The 20,702-nt window shown below is 32.4% G+C and overlaps 1 protein-coding gene across 1 annotated transcript in view; it reads right to left on the bottom strand.

Moving 5' to 3' along the window:
* Window positions 1–18,575: 18,575 nt before the first annotated feature.
* Window positions 18,576–20,702, bottom strand: part of dve (SATB1_N and homeodomain domain-containing protein dve) — a 71,898-nt gene continuing 69,771 nt past the window's right edge. The window contains exon 6 of the mRNA XM_068770254.1: window positions 18,576–20,678. Within this exon, the coding sequence (XP_068626355.1) occupies window positions 20,016–20,678 (663 nt within the window). The 3' untranslated portion in view covers window positions 18,576–20,015. The remainder of the gene's footprint in view (window positions 20,679–20,702) is intronic.

Here is a 20,702-nt window from a genome sequence, read left to right as displayed (position 1 = left end):
GGCGTCCAATGCTGTCTGTCGTTAGGCCTATGTGGCCTGCCTGTTAGTGCTTTGATTAGAGCTTCTGGGAGTTGATTTTCACGGCTCAATTTCTCATTGCTCGCTGGCCAGTGGTAATTTATGAATATGCTTATGCAGTACACCTACGATTGACAGGTAGAGTTACAGGTAAGGAACAGGAACGAAAGTAAAAAAAATAAGGAAAAGAAGGACAGTAAAAAAGTAAGGAAAGAAAGGACAGGTCAGAAACAGTCTCCTTAAGGCTTATTTTATAATATTGATGATATCGTAAACAAGCATAGATGTAGTCTAATAAGAAATACTAATACTATCAGTATTATTTAAGAATGAGTACTAATTTGATTAATGTGTAACGTATTAAATTTCTCGTAAAGTTTTCAAAATATTTCAGAAATTGCCCCTTGGCCTATCATTCTCTTACCCCACTATATCTCATATGCAAACTTTTTTCATTGACTGCAAAGCTTATTTCGCGGGGGCCCAACATAATTCCTTCGCCCATAAATCTTAACTTTAAGAGAAGCAAGGAGAGGGGATTAAAGATCAGTAATCTTACGTTCAGATGAATTATGGCCACCTCGCCGCGATCCTCTTTATTGTGACTTTAAGAAACTGAGAGGAGATTTTGTTAAACGTTCAAAATTAATTTAGATAATGATTAATGGTATCTACTATAAGCAGGAAGCGGTGCGGGATTGTGCGGTATTTGCATAATTAGAAATAGGTGCGATAACGTTAGAGGTTTGCGTTGCAGTTGCTCACATGAATCGATTCTTAATCGATGCTTAATTTTATTTTGATATTTTTCCAAAGAATAAAATTGAATACTTAACAAGAAAAACATGTTATACCAGAAATTATCTTTGTATTGCAGTCTCTAGATTGTATTGAGATAAAATTAATTTATTCATTATTGTAACTTTTTACTGGATTTTTATTGGTCGTAAAATTTTCACATAAGTCAATTTTGTTTTTGACTCTACTCTTTGTTATACCATGTTTAAACCTAGTTATATGTTTATCTAGGTTTTATAAAAATAGTAACTTTTTTGCAACTATGTTCTGTATTACAATACGATCCCGTATAATGTTATGTTATAACTGAATTAAGAGGTAATAAATTTATAATGTTTTTAAGTTAATATTTGTAAATATTATTATAATGTGAAAGATTTATTAGAGATATCAAAACTTGGGAACGAATTCCGCTTTTACATTATATTAATGTACTTAATATTGTAAAAGTGGGTAAACTCCGTTTTCTGACTTTGTTGTGGGCTCTGAGCTAAAGTTGAACGTTTTATTTTCTAATTTCTAAATTCTAAATAGAATGAATCTGGAAAGGAGCTAAATTCTAATTCTAGTTAGAATCAAAATTTAGCACAAATATTTCCGTAAACTTGGGTTCTACATTATTTTGTGTATAAAAATATAAACACACGTTTATGATATTTATTTAGTATTTTAGTAAAGTATTTTTTAATATTATTATTATCATTGACGATCAGAAGGCCATTGCTTAAAGCTTGAAAACGTCAATTTGAGTGGGACGTTACCAATAATTTATTATACCTGTCTGCATGCTAGAATGTAAGCAGGATTCTATTAATGCATAGAACGATACATAAAATTTATTGTACATATGCAATAAAGTTTATTGATTAATCAACAAACCCAATAAATAAAGGAGAAGTAAAAAGTATGCGCACAATTTATACAAATTTGTCAGTTCTCTACTTTATCGCCACCAATCATCCGCCTAAACAAACGGCGCTTATTCATAAATCTCGCGAGGCATTATTCGCGGGGAAGGTGAAACAACAAACATTACCGGCATAAATCTGCGACGTATCTCGGTCGCGAGCTCTGCGCGTCACATACAGCCCTTGCGGTTAGCGAACAACGAAACCTGTTTCATGATAAATATTTAGAATAATTTTAATACAATTGGTATTTGTTATAAAACCTCTGGTCGATTTGAAAATAAACAAACTTTTCATCTTAATTCTTGTAAATATTTAAATTGTTGTAACATGAACATATCTCACTAAATGTTCTCCTTTGGACGATGTAGAGAAAATTCAAAGAAAAAATTTCCTTTAATAATGATCTTTCAATACTCTCCGACTGATACAATCATAGTATACACATGATCCAATTATTTAAAACTGATTTATTTACATGTTTAAAAAAACATGAGCAAGCAATCAAAATAAATACGATGTTTTTTTGTGTTAATAACTTTTTAATAGAGATTCGTGTGTTCGGTTAAATACCTTTGGCCTTAACTTTCTGCCGAACATTTGTATATGGCTTTACCCGTTTTCAGGTTTAGCCATTTAGTTTTGAATATAAGAATGTTATTTTTTCCAGTAAAAATAACATTTACTTAGTATTAAACCAGTAACTTAAATTTATGCGATTTTTAGAACAGTGTGTCTCATTTGTTATCTGCCACCGTCGCGCCATAAGACAATAGTAACGCAATAATAAAAATGTTGAATAGCCCCCGCAATGATATTATTGCCGGTGGTAATGCATTGTGCCCCTGATAACGGATAAACTGTACCCCGAAGACGTATACACCGGCTATCTTTTCCGCGGTGAATAACTACGGCATTATCTTTAGATAAATTCACCGATTTTGGTTCATTAATATTTATTTCACTCGATAACACTATAACATTTTATTACAAACTAACCAAGCTCAAAAAAAAATTTTTAGTGTCTAACTTTAAAGGTAAGTTTCAATGTCAGTTAAAAAATAAATGGATATATTATGATATATATTTCAGATATTTAATGGATTCAGGCGTTACATTGCGGAAGTCCATCCTAAATAAGAAAGGACCAATATCTAGCCAGTCTCTCGGTGTTTAGCACTAATCTGTGTAACAACTCCTGAAGATGCCCCGTGGAGGGGTGAAACACGTGTTGGGTGAATTTACGGTGGCGGTTGTGTAGTTGGCATTGTCTGTCGCATGCGCATTTACGAGCGGGCTGGCGGGCGGTGCACTTTCATGCACGACAACCACTGCATGTGCGGAGGTGGCTAGATATTGGTCCTTTCTTATATATTTCAGAGTGTTCACTTTATTTTTGTCTCAACAATAAAGTAATATAAATTTAACAAATAGCTTTAGACTATTATAGAACTTTATTAGTCCTTCTTTGAAAGGTGCGTTAGTGACAAAAAATATTTAAAAACCTAATCAATTTAAAACAATATTAAAACATTAATATTTCCTTTGAAAAAGAAACCCATTACTAATCTTTTTAAATACTTAGCGGCATTCTATCATTTATTTTTACGAATTGGGGGCAATTGAAAATAATATTTCTGAATCACAAACACAAAAAAAAGTTAATTCATCCTCGTGTATGATTTTTTAATATTTTGATCGGAGGCAGCTACAAAGTATATATCCCACGATGCTCCATCGTGTGCTAATATTTACAATTAGTTTAACGAGTTCAAACTTTGTTTTGCTAATCTTAGTGATTATTCGGGTAAGTACACTGATGTGAGGACTGAACTAGTGGAGACTGAAGAAATCACCCACTCGCTCTCTTGTTTAAACAATAATTTCACAGGAAGCAAAGAAACATTCTCATTCTCGGGGAATTATTTTGAAAAATTCTTTGATATTATTAAAACTTTAAATGTATTTCTCGTATTTAAAAACATAATTTTTACTTCCGTGCAGTTCACGAATAACAAATACATTTTTAAATACAATTCATCTAAAAAAAGAAATAAATTTCAATTTAATATTTATTGAAAAGTAGACATATGCTCAATATGTAATTACATAGCGTTATATGTACATTTATATTCACGAAACAATTTAAGAAAGTTCCTAAAAAGTTTCCGAATTTACGACGCACCATCAAGATTCTCTTTTAAATTTCTCTGAAGCGAACACGCATATTTTCTCTGTTTATTATCCATACCGCCGACCTTCTTACTTATCTGCGCTTGTATATTGTTAAAAAACGTGATGACTTAGGAACTGAAAGTCCCATTAAGTAGACGTCTCTATTCATGTGGCAACTTGCAAGGAAGGGAGTGCGGATGGGGGACGAAGAGGGGAAATAAATACAAATAAAGAAGTGAGTTGTTTAAAAATGGAACAAGCGGGTATTCAGAAAGAGATAAGGCTGCGTTTCCGCCGCCACCCCCGGCGTGACGTCACTGGAGTTATTTCAGAGGTTCGACGGCGAAACCCGATGTCGTGTCTCTGTCGCATTCAACACTCGTGTTTTAAAAACCGTTAGTGTTGTAACTGCTGTACAGTAATATTATTTATGGCGTATATTTTCGTTTGTTTTAAAATATTTTACACAAATTTCACGTGATGTATTTTGTAAACAAATAATGCCTTTTTATTTTGTAATAAAATGTTAATTTTACATTATAAATACTTATAATATATGAATAAAGGTTTACCTTTAAATAATTATTTGCGAAAAATAATATATTTTATAAACTATGACCAATTTTAACGTCGTCGATTTTAATTTAGGAAGTTGAATAGTATTTATTTAAATAAAAATATCGATATTTCAAATTTTCGTCTCTATACACAGATCTGCAAAGAGCGCTCGTGTCAGATGCCCGTCGCTGCTTCTTAATTTCCTCTTGCTGAGATAAGATTGGCTTTTAGCTTTTTATTGAATTTTCTACGCTAGACGAAGCACTTTACTCTTTATTTCTTAAGTACTATAGAGTTATATTCATAACTGTCAACCAATTCGATTACTATTAAAAATATAAATATTAAACAACAAAAATTAAAAAACAACACTTTATACTATAGACTTCTTCAACCAAATCTGTGCGTAAATAAATATTTATATTATATTTACGTGAAGTTGTTTTAACAAAGACGCTATGGAAGCGGCTTCTATCATTTACAAATTTAAGTTGCAAATTTAATATTATTTATGTTTTAATTACGACTTAAATCTTCTAAACTTAAATTTTAACTAGAGACGTAATTATAATTTGTGATTGTCATTATTAATTTAATTGTTATTTAAAAACTGCCCCTCGCTGACATTTGACGTAAACGAATGCTATTAACCTAATTATGAAATTAATTAAAGGAAACGACACTAAACGCCGATTATATAAATACAAACACGATTGTTATATGTATGTACTCGTGTGACAAATTCACGATCTTCTTATTTGTAGATACTGACTTTTATTTTTATTTAAACTATTTAATATTGAACTATTTTAAATTCTTCACTATAGCTATTGATCTATTATAAAAGTTTTATCGGTTTTACCTTGCTTATGATGAACTTAGTTATTATCATCGAGTTTTAAATAGACGTACATGAATATTGTTAGTTCCATTATACAGGCAAATGCCAGTTTATAAGGCTATACAATTATTCTTTATTTTAATGTGTTTATTTTGTGTCATCCAAATAAAACTAGGAACCTATTTGCGGAATCTTTACCTACCAACAAGCAGATATAGTTTATAATCACACGTGTAAATAAAAGCACTTTCCATAATAAGCCAACACTTATTCTTGAAGTAAACGTTCATAGCTTTTACATGGTAACCGTGTAATGACATTCTAGAGTTTATACTATCTATGAACGGTGTAGAACTCTGGAATGGTTATGTACCATAATTACATTGGCTGTGTTAACAAAAATAATATTATTTCGCTATTGGTATATCTATTTAAGATGACTAGATCTAAGTTGAACCGACGTAGTGCTTATTTCTGATGTGTAACAAAGTTGCACGAGTAAAACTTTTAAGACTCTGCTGGTAAAATAATTAAGGTGATACTCACAAACAAACGCCATGATTTTATAACTCCTTGCTCTTATATATCTATATGTATTTATGTAAGAGAAAAATTATGAAATAAATTCTTATAAATATTTACTTATAAAGACGGAGAAAATTTTATTATGCTCGCTACAATGGGGATTCAGTGGAACTAAGTAAATACAGTTACAAATGATTGATTTTATGTTTGTTAGTAACGATGTAGATATGAAGCGATACGTAGATGCATCGGAATTCATTTGCGTCTTCGCGCCTTATCTGCAGCATAAACCGCGCGTTAGCTGCGCGGCGCACTTCCGCCTCTTCATTGAGTATATTTCACTTTTTTCGTTTCCGGCACGATTATTTCATTTTGATGACTGTTTTCGTTCCAAATTTAAAATGAGTTCTGTCGATTTTTGAACGTTGTTTTGCAAATCAGAGTGTTAAAGATGAGATGAGAATATTGTGCGGAAAAAATAGGTCACGCTGTAGGAGCAGGCATTGGTATTCCTTGTGAAACTGTAATTAATACGTAGAAGAATAAGTCGTAACATTAAAGAAAACTCCTTAATTATTCAAGCTTTAGCTATTAACATAACTAATTAAAAAAGAAAAACAATGTTAACAGTCTATGGAACCTTGCCTTAGATCCTGATTTCCAAAATGACTAAATGATTATCTGGGGTTAATTTACTTTATAGAGGCCGTCTTTATACGCCCACCGCTGCCGTGTCTGCCGTCAAAGTAGTTTGTCTACATGCATATGTTTTAACTTAAGGCAGCCTAATCGAGTGTGATGGGCTAACGGTACGTTTTTATATTACGATGACTACCATTTTGGAGCTGGTGCTTGATGGTGGCTGTAGAAGGTTCTAGAGTTCAGACCATGGACCTACCGGTGCAGCGTAGGTCATCCATTTATAACAATCTTATTAGAAATCTGTGATGCGGGCCGAAGTCCAGGAGTGGAAGTATTACGGCTAAAATTATGATTATGATGATACGAAGGTTCTATGAAGCAAAGCACAGTTGTCCCTTACTTGAGTAAAAAATATGATGTTTTATTCGTTTTATATCCATTTTAAGAGACTTTTTAAAAAAATGCGAGTTTTAATTTAATTTTTTTGTATTCATCAGAATGGAGCTATTCAATTAATATGAACAGAACGAAAATTATCAAAATAATTGTCACAGAGTTTTAAACAGTATTCTCTTGCCGCGATAATCGCGTTATGCCTGACACCTCGCTGACAGTGCCGCGAGGGGAGAGGTTTTTAAAAGAGCTAATTTCCTGAAGTTGTCTTTCACCGCACCATCGGGGACGTCTTTATCGCGCAAGTGTCCTCTTAAAGCGCTTGATTAGTCTCCACCCTGCGACAGTTAGTGCGCTGCCCCTTCGGGACGCAATCGAGCAATTTTTATGAGGGCTCGTTAAAAATTAAGTTATTTTGTCTTCAGGGACCATAACGTTTCTGCTATAGAATGTAATGTTTTAAAACGAATGCAACCAGAATACAGATACAATAATAAAACATGCATAACAGATTATGTATTAACTTGGATGAATAATTTATGTATTTCGTTATTTATATTAATTGGTCAAAATTAATCGTATCGTTAATCAATCTATGTGTAAACCACGTTACAATATAAAGAATGACTTAAAATTATTTTCAATATTTAATTTATTGAGGTCCAAGTGCCTCGAGGTACGTGAGTCTAGTCAAGCTGATCTTAGTTGGCCAGTTAATCTAATCATAATTCCTTCAGCAAAAACATCGTTAAATTGATGTTAAATTAATTAACTTAAGTGAGCCTGTAGCCTTTTATCTACAGGCAAAAACGGAACTAAGACTGCGTTAGCTCTAATAGTGTCTCTTGATGAAGTAAACCCGCTCAGTACAAATCAACGAACACCGGTCATCGTAGCGACCTTAAAGAAAAGCCCACGCCTTTCAGCGAGCGTCTATCTGACGTGAAATAAAATAATCTTTTAGTTAATTGTAGCATGTTTCAGTGATTACACTTGGATAACGGCTAAAAGTGTTTTACGTAAAAATATGTACAGGTTAATTTTGGCAGTATGGCATATATGAACGGAGCGCTGGTGGCACGGTAAACAGTTAAGCCAGCAATGCAGACGGTGGGTGAGCGTGGGATCTTTTCACCTGAGGCCGCTGCAAACACAGCGCGATGGAAATTTTACTGACTCTCTATAGAGTTGTTTATCTACCCTATTCTACAGATTGTAACACGTTAATTTTAGATGCATATTTTCGTTATTTTAATAAATCTCTGTACCTCTAAACTCAAGGTAAGATGTAAAGACCGAAAAACATGCAACACCACTGAATATACTATATATAGTATACGAGTTATATTTAAAACGCGTAAAATAATGATTTAAAAGTAGCATTAACTTTTAATTTTCTGAAAAGAACTTTTTAATTTAAATAAAATATTTAAAGCGATTCTCTTCCTCCGAAAGTAACGGTAATTACTATGAATTTTTGTAAACGTTGGAAAACATATTTATATTTTAATAATCTATACTCAGCCAAGTTTAAAGATACGCAATTTTATATTCCTCATTATCTGACTATCTTGTTACAACATAGTAAAAGAAAAATTGCTTTAATGTAATAGGTAATCAATCAATACTAGATAATAATTTACTAGGCTAATGCGTTATACATTAACAAGAAGTCACTAAAGTAAGATCATAACAGATATTGAATATCAATATTTTAATTTTATTTAAAAAATAAAAAGGCCACTGAATAAAACGCATTCATGAACGAAACAGTTTTTTTCTTTGTCGCGTTTTATTTTATTCATTTTCTAACATAAAGCTTCATTCAAAACCTTCGTGTGCTCTTAAAATATGTATTTGTTATTTATTATTATACGCGATGATTGGTAATCGGTGTAAAAACTTTAAAAGTGTGAATGCATAGCCTATTTGTCAGCAAAAATCTTTAAAGCTTTTACATCTATTTCCAATCACTCTCTATAAACTTATATTAAAAAATTCTCTACCAAATCCGAATTATCAAGTTTTTTTTCTGTATCATCATTACTTTATTTATTTTTTCTGAAACCATAGATTTTTAGATTGGATGTATCATGCATAAATTGACTTCAAAAGAGCTACACCCATCCCTTTAAAGGTTTTACACCTATAATAAATTTATTTTTACTGTAAATACTGGCTCTTTTGTTACGACCTAAAATGAAAAAAAAATTGTTTTATGATATGTAAAATCATAAATACGCCATTTTGATACGCAACTGTAATTTTTTTGTTATTTCTAGAGAATAGAAGAATATGTAATTTCTGCTCTATGAAGTTCTCGGAAGAGAGATGCATAAGTGCGATTTAGCGAGATGTCAGGGTGTGCGACGTTACTCATGCGTTAATTTTGCGCCGCGCGACAAATTAATTCGTGCACAGATTTAGATGAGAATAAAACACGCCTGCGAACTCCGACTCTTTGCCGAGATACTGTCGCTATTGTCCCGGCCTTAGCTGAGGTACACTTCATGTCAGCCTACACTGTCTTAATATAGACTCAAAACATTAATCTAGTGTAATATCAAAATTAACCCTTTTTTAAATTTTTGCTTTAATTTTATTAACTAATATACAGTATATATTTGACCGAACACCTATTTAATTATGTTTAAAAGTTTCTTTCTACATTTATTTTCGTATTCTTCCAATTATCGTATGCAGAATGCATTTGTATTTATTAACATGGCGACAGCAAGTTAGTTGAGCTGTCAGAAGTCTTTAGATGTAAATTAAGGTAAAACCAGATTTTTTTTAAATCATAACACCTATACTAGTGCGATCCCGGACACAAACATAAATATATTATTTATAAATATTATTAATGTAATATTGGATTAATTATTTACTATGTTCAACGGTGTGTTGTGTTGAAGAAACAAGAAAAAAAAAAAGGAAGTGTTGTGTTGAATGTTCAATGTAAGAAGTTAAATGTTGAAATGAACGAATTCTGGCAGTGATCAAATTGATTACCCTCGGCGTATCATTCAATAATAACAAAGAGAGATAGATAATTGAATAGCTCGCCCCGGTTTACGGCCAACGCAATGAATAAAAAGTAACCTGAGGCTTGACGTCACAAAACGCGCGAGAGGGAGTAAAAAAATAATATTATCCCGTGGAAACGAATTAAGCAGTCCGCAGACATTGTGGCGGGATCGGAAGTGAAGCAGCTTGGTGTAGAGACTGCTTCCGTTTTTTTTACGATTAACTTAACCTTTAATAAAACACGTGTAAGACTTATTAGTAAAATATGATGCTTAGTTATATATTGGTAATTAATTTTCTCTCATAAATAATTATTTTTATGAAAAGCAAGTTAAATTTATGCGGCATATTTTATTAAAGACCGGACTTTTTAATTTAAAAAAAAAAAAAACATTTTAAGTATTTAAGTAAACGTGTAAAATATCTCAATAATAATTTGCATTTTAACCAACAAACGAATTTTTTGTCGTACAGGATTTATGAGAAACATGCTGTAAGATATTGTAAGTAATCGCTGTTTACCATGGGTAAATAAATATCATTAACAGATTTACATAAATAATATATTTGACATTCAGAAGTACCTTCCATAGTTAGCGCTCCCAAAATCTCCCGATCCTTGGCAGGGTAAGTAGGGAATAAAATTAACCGAGGATGATCGCTAATGAAAATAAATTGGCGGCGGGAGATTTGAGATTACACCGGGCGCGCGGCTCCGAGCTCGGCGCAAACAACCTACGGACTATAGAAACTCTTATATTTTATTACAAGATTATATTGCAATAGAAAAATTACATTGTTAGAGATTTTTTAATAAGAAATATAGTCAGGAATGACAAATTTTTAATCAATCATCGATATTTTATTTTGGTGCATCCCATGTTTATATTATCTTCATCGTCTTCTTCTGAGGACTTTAACGAGGTCTTCTATCCACCGTTTAGCTGAATGTCCTACGTTGCGCTTACCGGTCCGTGTTTTCTACTCCAGAACCTTAAAGTAGCAGCTGCCAACTCTTCAGCCACTGGTATTTCAACTTGCAAATACGTTGTTCTCTGACGGGAATCGGGCCGTGAAAGGTCAATTTGAGGTACGGTCCCCGCGTACGTCTTTATGTTAGAATGCTAAGCGAGTATTATCGACAAGTCAACCGAGGGGTCCTTTGAGCCTAATCACTACCTGGAACATCCGCTGAAGACAGCTAAGAGTTTAACGGCCTCTCAATTCGGTAAAATAGTGATATACGGCTCGAGCTGACGATCTCTAGGAAACTCTAGAGCTTTGCTTGCTTAAATGCACCACGAAACCATGGAGACTGCAAGTACTATTTGGACAGGATTGTGATTACAATCAAAAATAATGTCGATTTCCTCATTACAGATTCGATGACGTAGAAAATTTCCTGGCATAACCCTCTCCAAGGTTGATGAGCGCCTGTGATGAGATTCAGAAAGAGGGATCACATCAGCGTCGTAAGTTATTTACCTTTGGCCGCTCTGTTCACAAAAAAACCGAGAGTGTACATAATTACACGGTTGTTACACGATTATATTTTAAGTATTTTGACATATATTTTCAGAAATCATTAAGTTTACTGTATTAATAATAACATTTTACTTAAGTCAGTTATTTAAGATATAGAAAGTAATGCAATTTCTTGTAAAGTATTTTTTTGAAATAATTATAGTTTATTTTTGATATAGGCCGTATATCATCTATAGTGTTGGCAGATGTAATATAATAGTTTACAGGAAAAAACAATTAATGAAATTTTGATTTTTTTTTCAAGTATTAAATGTGATGTCGTGATTAAGTTTTCATATTAAGAAGACGAGCCAGTCAACAGAACAAAGCCTAAATCCAACACGCTTTTTTAACCACCTGGCCTACTGAAAAAGCTTCAACATGCAATTTAATGTGAAAAATCATGCATGTTGATGTTTTTGGGTTGCGTTCACCAGCTATATGACGTCTCACGCGGCTGCTTACCACCATCACCAGGGGAGTACGGACCTGCGGTGTAAAATCAGACCAGGCCTTCTGCCCACTACCCTTTATACAGAAACATATTTTTCTTCTGTTGCCAAGTTCGCTGTTTTCTTTTACCTTCACCACTCGCAGCAGAAACGGTACACTTTGTAATTATTAGATTAACAGTAACAAATTAATTGCACTTATATAAATTGGACTAAATTACAAAAAAGCAACTAAAAAAGTACCATTATAAAAAGAGATGCATAAAAAAGTGATATGGATTATATTGGTCGTAGGCAGAGAATCAAATAAGTAAGCCCAATTATAAGGGAGCGAAGTCGTCGCAAAATAGGAGCAACATATCCGAGAAAGGTTCATCATCTTAAGTCAATGTGAGGATCAACTTTGAGTTATGAGTCGTGGGATTGCCGTAGTTATTAAGGAAGATTGCCTAAGGTTCACGACGACAGAGATGTAATATTTTTAAATTAATATATTTTTTTTTGTTTAAATTGTAATCCATACTTAAAAGTTTTCGGTGAATTTCGGTTATGTTAAAAGTGGTAACTTTACACATTTAAACAATAAAAATAAATAAGAGAACATCAGGTCCTATGAAAAATCATGTATCGTACATGGAGGAGACAGTTGTCTATTATGTATTTACAGTAATATTATTCAAGCACTTATAACCAATTTTCCGAACTAATTCTAATAACTTTTCTTATTTGACTTGTGCACAATCATTTAAGTTAACAGTAGTGGCAGTAGGAAATATTATATTGGTAATATGAAATTTATTTGGAATTTGGAATAATATATTCGCTAACTGTAATTAGTCGAGTATTTTTTTTAATGGCCCACGCCATTGGGGCCCTCTCGTTTACCTATTTTGTGTGGGACAGGGACTTTTAATTTTTTATTAATATGTTTACACACTTCTATTTATTTTCATTCTCTTCTTTCATATTTCTTATTATCTCTCTTTCTTCTTCATTCTTTCTACAGTTTTCCCAGTCTTTCACTTCCATTCCGTTACATACATCCTTCCATACATACATCCTTAGCCACTACATGCTAAATCTAGTTTACAATTTTATTTATTATTTATTACAATTTCGCACCATTTTATAACATATATTACCCATTTTTATTTCACAAATTAATTAGTCGAGTATTAGACAATATCAATTAGAATAGATGTTTTAGTGGTAGGTCAATTAACTATTCGTAACAATATTTATGACGAGACGAGTGGTGCAAAAAAAGGTTTGTCCCGTGTCAACTTGAAATATATGATGATTCATCTATTTTATTCATATATCGCAATACAGACAAAGTTACTGAAGTGTCATCTGTCACGTGTCATTTTTGCAATTTTTTATCTGTATTAAGATAAAAATAATATCGTAAATGGTAGAGGAATATTTTCTTAACAATTCACAATTAATTTAATATTCATAATTAAAAAGTTTTTAATCTTCTTTTCTCTCTCAAGCGAAGTGCGGACTTCGATCGGGTTGATTTGATGTTTTTTTTTTTACTGTTGTATTCACAATTATTAATCCTAACTATAAATACACATAGACAGGTGGTATCTTAGTGGCCTAGTACTTTTTTATTATTATTCATAAACTCTACATTTCTGTCGTTGTATGTACAATGTATTTTAAATTAAATTAAAATATTAACATTTTTTATTTTATTTCCAAAGAATCTAAGTAAAAAAATAATCATAATTGTAATTTTAACACAATAATGAATTTACAAAAATTTTACTGGATAACGTATTCCGTGTGAAACAAATAAATGTAATTTAGTCTGTTCAAATTTATGTGTATACAAAAAACATTATTATTAACCATTTCTTATTTACGGTCCGCCCAAATCTTGACTCATCATTATTTTTAAGCGTAACATTAAATCGCAAGCTTCCCCTATCTTTAATTTCCATCGAGGACCAAAAAATGTCATGTCAATTAATAAAATCTACCGTAAGCCGCGGCTTAGCTGCCTCCTTGTTATATCATAACTAAGGCTCGAACGGGCAGGCACGGCCCGCAAGATAGGCCAATAAGGACAGTGACATAAGGACAGGGTAAGCTATTGCGAAAATATATAACATTGCTATATTATTTCACCAGATAAATGCAATTGTTACCATAATAAAAAAAACAGTCATGTCATTAGACCAATTGTTTGTGAATGACCATGGAGTACCGTGACGATTGTATTTTAATATCTTTAATAGCTTAACATTCGCTCTACATTATGTGGATGCAGTACCTAAGTCAGCGATATTACGGTGTATTAAGTTGCTGGAGTAAATCTTCCTTGCTAGGCAATGGGCTTAAGAGTTTTATTGTCGTGAGCCAAGGAGCCGTTCTGACATCGCTACAGCCTGTTTCCTTTTCTTATTTTGCATGAAAATATGTAACTTTTGTTTTGTAATTTACGTATAAACAAAATTTTTATAATAATTTGTGTATTAACAAAACGTACCGGCAAGAACTATTGTTTAAAAGTATAAATGGTAATTGTAGGAATTACCTTGTTACCATCGTCATCAAGAAAAGCATTAAAAGACAAATTTTTCACGTTGGTAATCAACAAAAGAATCAACGGCCTTAATAAAGCTAATCTTTTTATAATAATAATTTAAATAGTTTCCAAGCGTAATAAAAACATTATAATTTTAAATAAAGAGTACGTACCTGTTCTAAGGTACAATGTTACTCAGAAAACAATTATTTGAAGATTTTTTATAGTCGTAAGGTTACATTGAATTTGATTTACTGCGGCCTTTGTCACAAGACAAATTTAACACGTGATAGAATTTCATCACGTTTACGTTGTCTCAGCTAGTTAAAGTTACCACGATCCAGATGTCAATAAATGTTTAACATTTTATACCGTGTCTTATGATAGAAGTTTCTTTTTTAAATTTGCACATAGGAAAAAAGTGGTACATTTTAAAATTACAAATTAAAAAACATGATAATAAGTAAGTCTCATCACCGATGAATAAGATTATACGTGAAATAATCAACATCAAACATGAGTAAATGTTGGAAGACGCAATACAAGGCGCTAAGGCTTTAAACTGAAAGTAATAATAATGTATCTTAAACAAACCGGTGGTAACAAGAAAAATTACCTAACACAGAGTTTTCAGCCTTAACTAAGTAATAAATTACTACATTACATGGCATGTCATAATCCACGTTTAACTAACATAAATGCCCGGCTTCACCCGTAGCGGCACGGCAGTTTGTTTAGATTAAAACGTTAATGGTTTCACTGATATTAAACATGAAACACTTTTTCATGCTTGCAGATTTATATAGATCTTAAATAAAATTATTAAATACATAATGACAATTATTTTCTTATCATAATTAAATTTAAAACGTAAATTTCCTCATAGGTTAAAATGTTCATAACTAAACTATGTGAAAGTAACCTCTGCGTACGTAATAATTGTGTGGTATTACAGTATGTGGTTATTAAAAACTGGCCCTAAATCATACATATTTTCAATTTTTTTTAAGGCGCCTGATGAATTCAATGAGCAAAAATGAACTACAACGGAATGCTATTTATTTATGATTATATTGTTTTACACTATTTTACAATATATTGTTGTTGGTTAGATTAATAATAAATGTATAATCTTTTTATACAAATATTTCAGTAATATTTTTCTTTCTTTGGTAGAAATTAGAAACCTTTAAAAGCATTTTGAATGAGTTTTGGATTTAAAAACAAGATTAAATTTAATTAAAATTACTCTCTATTCTTTTTATAACATTGATATTAATATAATTAGCAAAATGACACCGAGGAATAGACTCACGGCTGGATAAGAATCGCGAGCGAGTCTTCTGGAATCAAAGAAAATGTTCTGCGAAGCGACGCACAAATCTCTCTTTAATTGGCTTAATCCATATTAGGTACATCGTTCACAAACGTTTTTGTGCCTTTGTCTTCATTGCATTCTGTTATGTATATGATGATACCATCTATTCATTGTATACGCATGTCATTCGCAGTTTTATTTTTTTATTAAACTTACACTGACGGTATCGGCTTAAAGATTTCTTCACTAAAAGCTGCTACTTTTGCAATGCAAATTTTGCGCGTTTACATTTAAATTTTTATATCTTTTCTTTCTAGTTAAGGAATTATGTTATAATCTACTGAACGAGAAATTCCAGCAATCCGGATCCGGATTGTGGTTGAAGATCGCGAAACTCGTAGCACGCGTTATGAAGGCAATCTATCTGTAAACATTGGGCTGACTATAATAAAGATGCATTCACTTTAGCAGTAAATGTTTTTAAGCTTGTATCTAATTATGATTTTCTGACACCATAGTCTTTTTATCATAAAATGGTGAAGCAATGATTTCCGCTCACAACAGTACGGTTACGCTGAAGATTTCCATGATTCTTTGACAAAATACGTCTGATTAGCAAAGTGATTTCTCTTAACGTAGCGCTCTTAAAGCAATGTACAAAAATGCTTACGCTGTACTGTTAAACGCAAGATATAGTTATTGCGGGCGTACGCAGCTAGTTGTGATAGTATAATTATAATTCTCTAATAATTAAAGTGAAGTAGGTAGGCCACATAGCGCGTATCTGTTCTGCAGATAACCGCTGGGGCTTTAAGTTGCAAGTAAGGGCAGCGCAGGTCGTCCACCCGCAAGGGTGAGAGACGACTTTGTTAACTTACACAGAAGACGCTGAATGCAGGTTGCTTAGATTATTTTCAAAATCTATGGGAGAGGCATACCTGCAGCAGTAAACGTTCTACGTCTAAATAAATGATGATTATTTATTTTAATTCATACAATAGATGTGAGAAGTAATATTATTTTGTATGAAGTTGTATAAAGATAAATAGTATAAATAATAATATGATAAAGAGAAACTTTCAGCTTAATATTGGTTAACTATATTAATAAATATTATTATGTTCATTGCTTTAAGTTTACGTTTCCGTCTCAGCCTAAATGCGTCCGGTCACAAGAAGCGAGTGAGGATCCGAAGACTCGACAAAGATGTCTGCAGATATCGACGGCTGTAGGAACCCTAGTAACTTTGACAGGTGATTTGGGTCCTGCAACTACCGCCCGCCGGTCGCTTCCTCTGATTTGTAAGTACCCGGCCTAATCGATCTACTCTGAGAATTATATTGACATGCATTGTTTCAAAGTATATTCACAAGAGGGATGACAGTTTAAATTATAATTAAATATAGGATTACTTAATGTTATATATAATATTAACATTTCTCTCACATTTGTGATATGAAGCAATCTAATACTTACAGTATTTAAAATACTGCTACATGAAAATAAGCGTTTTTGTTATTTTATAAAAATCATTTCTTTTTGTATACCATGAAAGGCTATAGGCCAATATAAAAAATATTTATAATCTTCATTACTCTTATTTAAATGCCTATTGCAAAAACCGTGCTTATGATTCATTGATAAGCATACCCTTTTTATACAATATATTTAAACAGATTGTTCGCTAAATCTCGTGCGATATTCTACAAATAAAGCATTGGTTATTATCTGTTTCTAATACACTTTTCTTTTTAACATTACTCGACATTTTCACAAAGCACTCACTAAGAACAGTCGAGTTTAGTGATACACTCGCTTTATTAAAATTGACATGTAATATTTTCATATTTACAATCTCGTGAGTATACTAATGTATGCTATACTCTGACATTTATATATATGTAATTATTGCTATCATTACACCGCAAAGGCACTTTTTAAGGAAAGGGTAAAAAAGACTACAAATTTAAGATATATTCATTTAATCCTTCGTTTATAATGGAATGGAATAACATTTAACCAATTACTTTCCATTTATCTAAGCAATAAATGCTTAATTGTTCGTGTGAGCTTAGTGACAAATTACAATAGAAACCTTATTTTAACAATAATAAAATATTTACATTATTTGGAAATATCATCACAGCTTCACAAAACAAGCATAACATGGAAATAACAAAACAATGTAAGTGGAAATATATCTAGTGATGAATGTTAAAAACTACAAAACAATAGTTGAAGTTCTTGTGTTACAGCCTCGATGAGTAAATGCGTAAATACTGTTACAGTGTATCATTCTGTGACGCGACCTCCCTCCGCGCGTTAAGCTAGAGAAATGGTTAACAACTTCAGAAATATGTTCCTCGCGACTACTTGACATTGGAGTCTTTCAACATCAGCGCAACGTGAAGGGGTTAACGACTTTTTACGAATCTATGGATTTGATTATCGAACGCTCTTAATCTGATTTTCTCTAGGCTGTGCTTAGTTAAAAGCGCCTAAAAGCGTTATAAGAAGTGCATCAAAAATTACGTTAACGTTTACCGCCGCTAAAAACATTAGTTGCTATTTTTCCAGAACTTTTCCTATTTAATAGAAATTGATCGCTGCTGGCCTTTCAGGATTTTAGTTTCTACTAAGTCGGAGGGTAGCCAAAACTTTCAAAACTGCTCTGGAGTAAGTAATGGAAATTGGAATTTGGTATAAACTAATATCCTGTAATTGTTTAGTGGTATACCATTACAAATGAAATATAGTTATAATGTTATAATGATGAACAAAGTTGGCATAGATTATATGTAAGAATTCACTTTCTCGGAATTTTATTTCAACGATATTGTACTGCGAATACATGACATTTTTTATGTTGTATCAAACAACATTATGTGTAAATATTTTAACATAAAATAAAATTGTATAATTTTATAGACATAACTATAATTTGTGAACTTATTGAAAAATATGTTTATTCGTTTCCTCTTTTTGTTTTCCTTTGCAAAATTATGTTATCTGGTTGACAAATGTATTTGAGAATAATGTTATATCTCAACTCATGGCATTTTGTTCCAAGGAGCCACCGAACAATTTTATTCTAAACATTTCTAGAGTATGTTCGCGGATATTTTCGTATAACTTTTTATCTTAGATATCTTTACAGAGGGTTATTGTTAGGTAGAATTTAACCTTAAGATTGAAACAATTCCTTGCATTCAAATTAAATGAAAACAGAAAAGCTAAAACAACATCAACAGTTGGTTCTACCATGGTATGTATTGATAGAGATTTTATAAAATGTCAACCATCGAGATGAGTCTTGCAATAATAGAAAATAAATTGGTATTTAATATATTTTTATATATATAAAAGGAGTTGCGCTGGGAGATGCTTCGGACTTGGAAACCGTGCGATGAGTTAAATAATTAATATCCTATTAGATAATTAAACACTAACCAATCTTTGGATTGCGGAAGTATTATAACGTATAACAAAAGAAGGAATGTGCGTAATAAATGTCCTAAGATACTAAATTCTCGCCAGGCCTTAGATGGGTGTTCACTAACACCGACATGTAATCTAAGCTTTAGACCAAGTACGAGAAATTTTATATAATTTCAAATGTTCTACTCTATGTGCAATACATTTTTAACATACGTATATCTATGATAAATGACTCATTAATTACATATTATTATAACATTTAATACCGTTTTAAAGTTACTCTTGTTCCATAAACAAGAGTCTAAATGGTACTAAGATAATTAAAATGGAAATTTTGGTGAGAGTGTCCATTCGCATGAGTATTACTAACAGTTTAATATACAACTAATGTAATATTTAATAAATAGTTCTAAAACTAATTTATGTACAAACCGAAAGTACTGCTGAGTACATTTGAGATTCAATTATGAATGTGTTATCTAACAAATCGCGACCGATCGTCCCGTCAAGTATTTAAGAAGAATTCGTCAATTTTAAAGTAACGACTTTTCACGTAACACATAGCTTGTTTAATGCTTCTGAATAAAACGATAAATTTTAACATAGTTATTCTAAATCCAGAAAGACTAATTCTAAAATTTTATGGTCTTCAAACTGTTTAATAATACAACTGTACAGAAGTACTGACACTATTAATACTAACATGGCACTACACACCATAAACGTTTCGAATTCAGTCTTTCGTAAAAACGATGAAATTAGAAAAAAAATGTATGGTTCTAATCACAAGCGTTAATACAACTCCAAGATCGCGCGCTATGAACTTTACTAATAGGTATATTTCATTATCATGTATAATTTAAACCATCTTGCGGTCGGCGATTGCATGAGGGTGCCCAGGATGCGAGTAATGACTCGGCGAGGACGGCTCATATAAAGACATCTTCAATCTTTTACACTTAGCGCGCCTGTTTTTGAACCAAAATTGAACATTTTTAGATTCCAACCGTGGAAACTTTTGCCTGTACGGCATTCTGTTTAGTTCCTCTGTATATTTCAATATAAGGTTGTGCGAAGGATGCGTGTTCATTGAGAACCATTGCTCCAGAACGGGCACTTCAGAAACCGGGTCTATGAAAGTGCGATTACGCTTACGTCTTTCATCAGAAGCTCCTGCAAGCGCTAGATTAAGGCCGCTCGCGCCTTCGCCTGGTACCGGGCCGACACCTGGGAAACCGCTCATGTACTGACTCATGTACATAATACCATGGCCGAACATCGGATGATTGGGCACCATAGGGAACGGTAAGCGGTCCAGATGCGGCGTAGAAGGACGATAATGTCGCTCTTGAACGACATCGTCGTCAGAAACAACATCATTCTCGTCCGTAACTCCATTTTCTTCTTTAATATTGTTGTTATTATTGTGAGAGCTGTCACTATTTTTAGCTGGAGAGTGTTGAGGCGAGTTCATCTGATCAGATCTACTTAGATCGCGTAGCTCTTGTTTAATATCATGCACCTAAAAAGAAACGTTAGTTAAAAA

Source organism: Battus philenor, unplaced genomic scaffold, assembly GCF_028537555.1.
Source record: "Battus philenor isolate CCGP_79_NKW_IND1 unplaced genomic scaffold, ilBatPhil1.0.hap1 SCAF_3, whole genome shotgun sequence".
Lineage (NCBI taxonomy): Eukaryota > Metazoa > Arthropoda > Insecta > Lepidoptera > Papilionidae > Battus > Battus philenor.
This window is presented reverse-complemented; position numbering and strand designations above follow the sequence as displayed.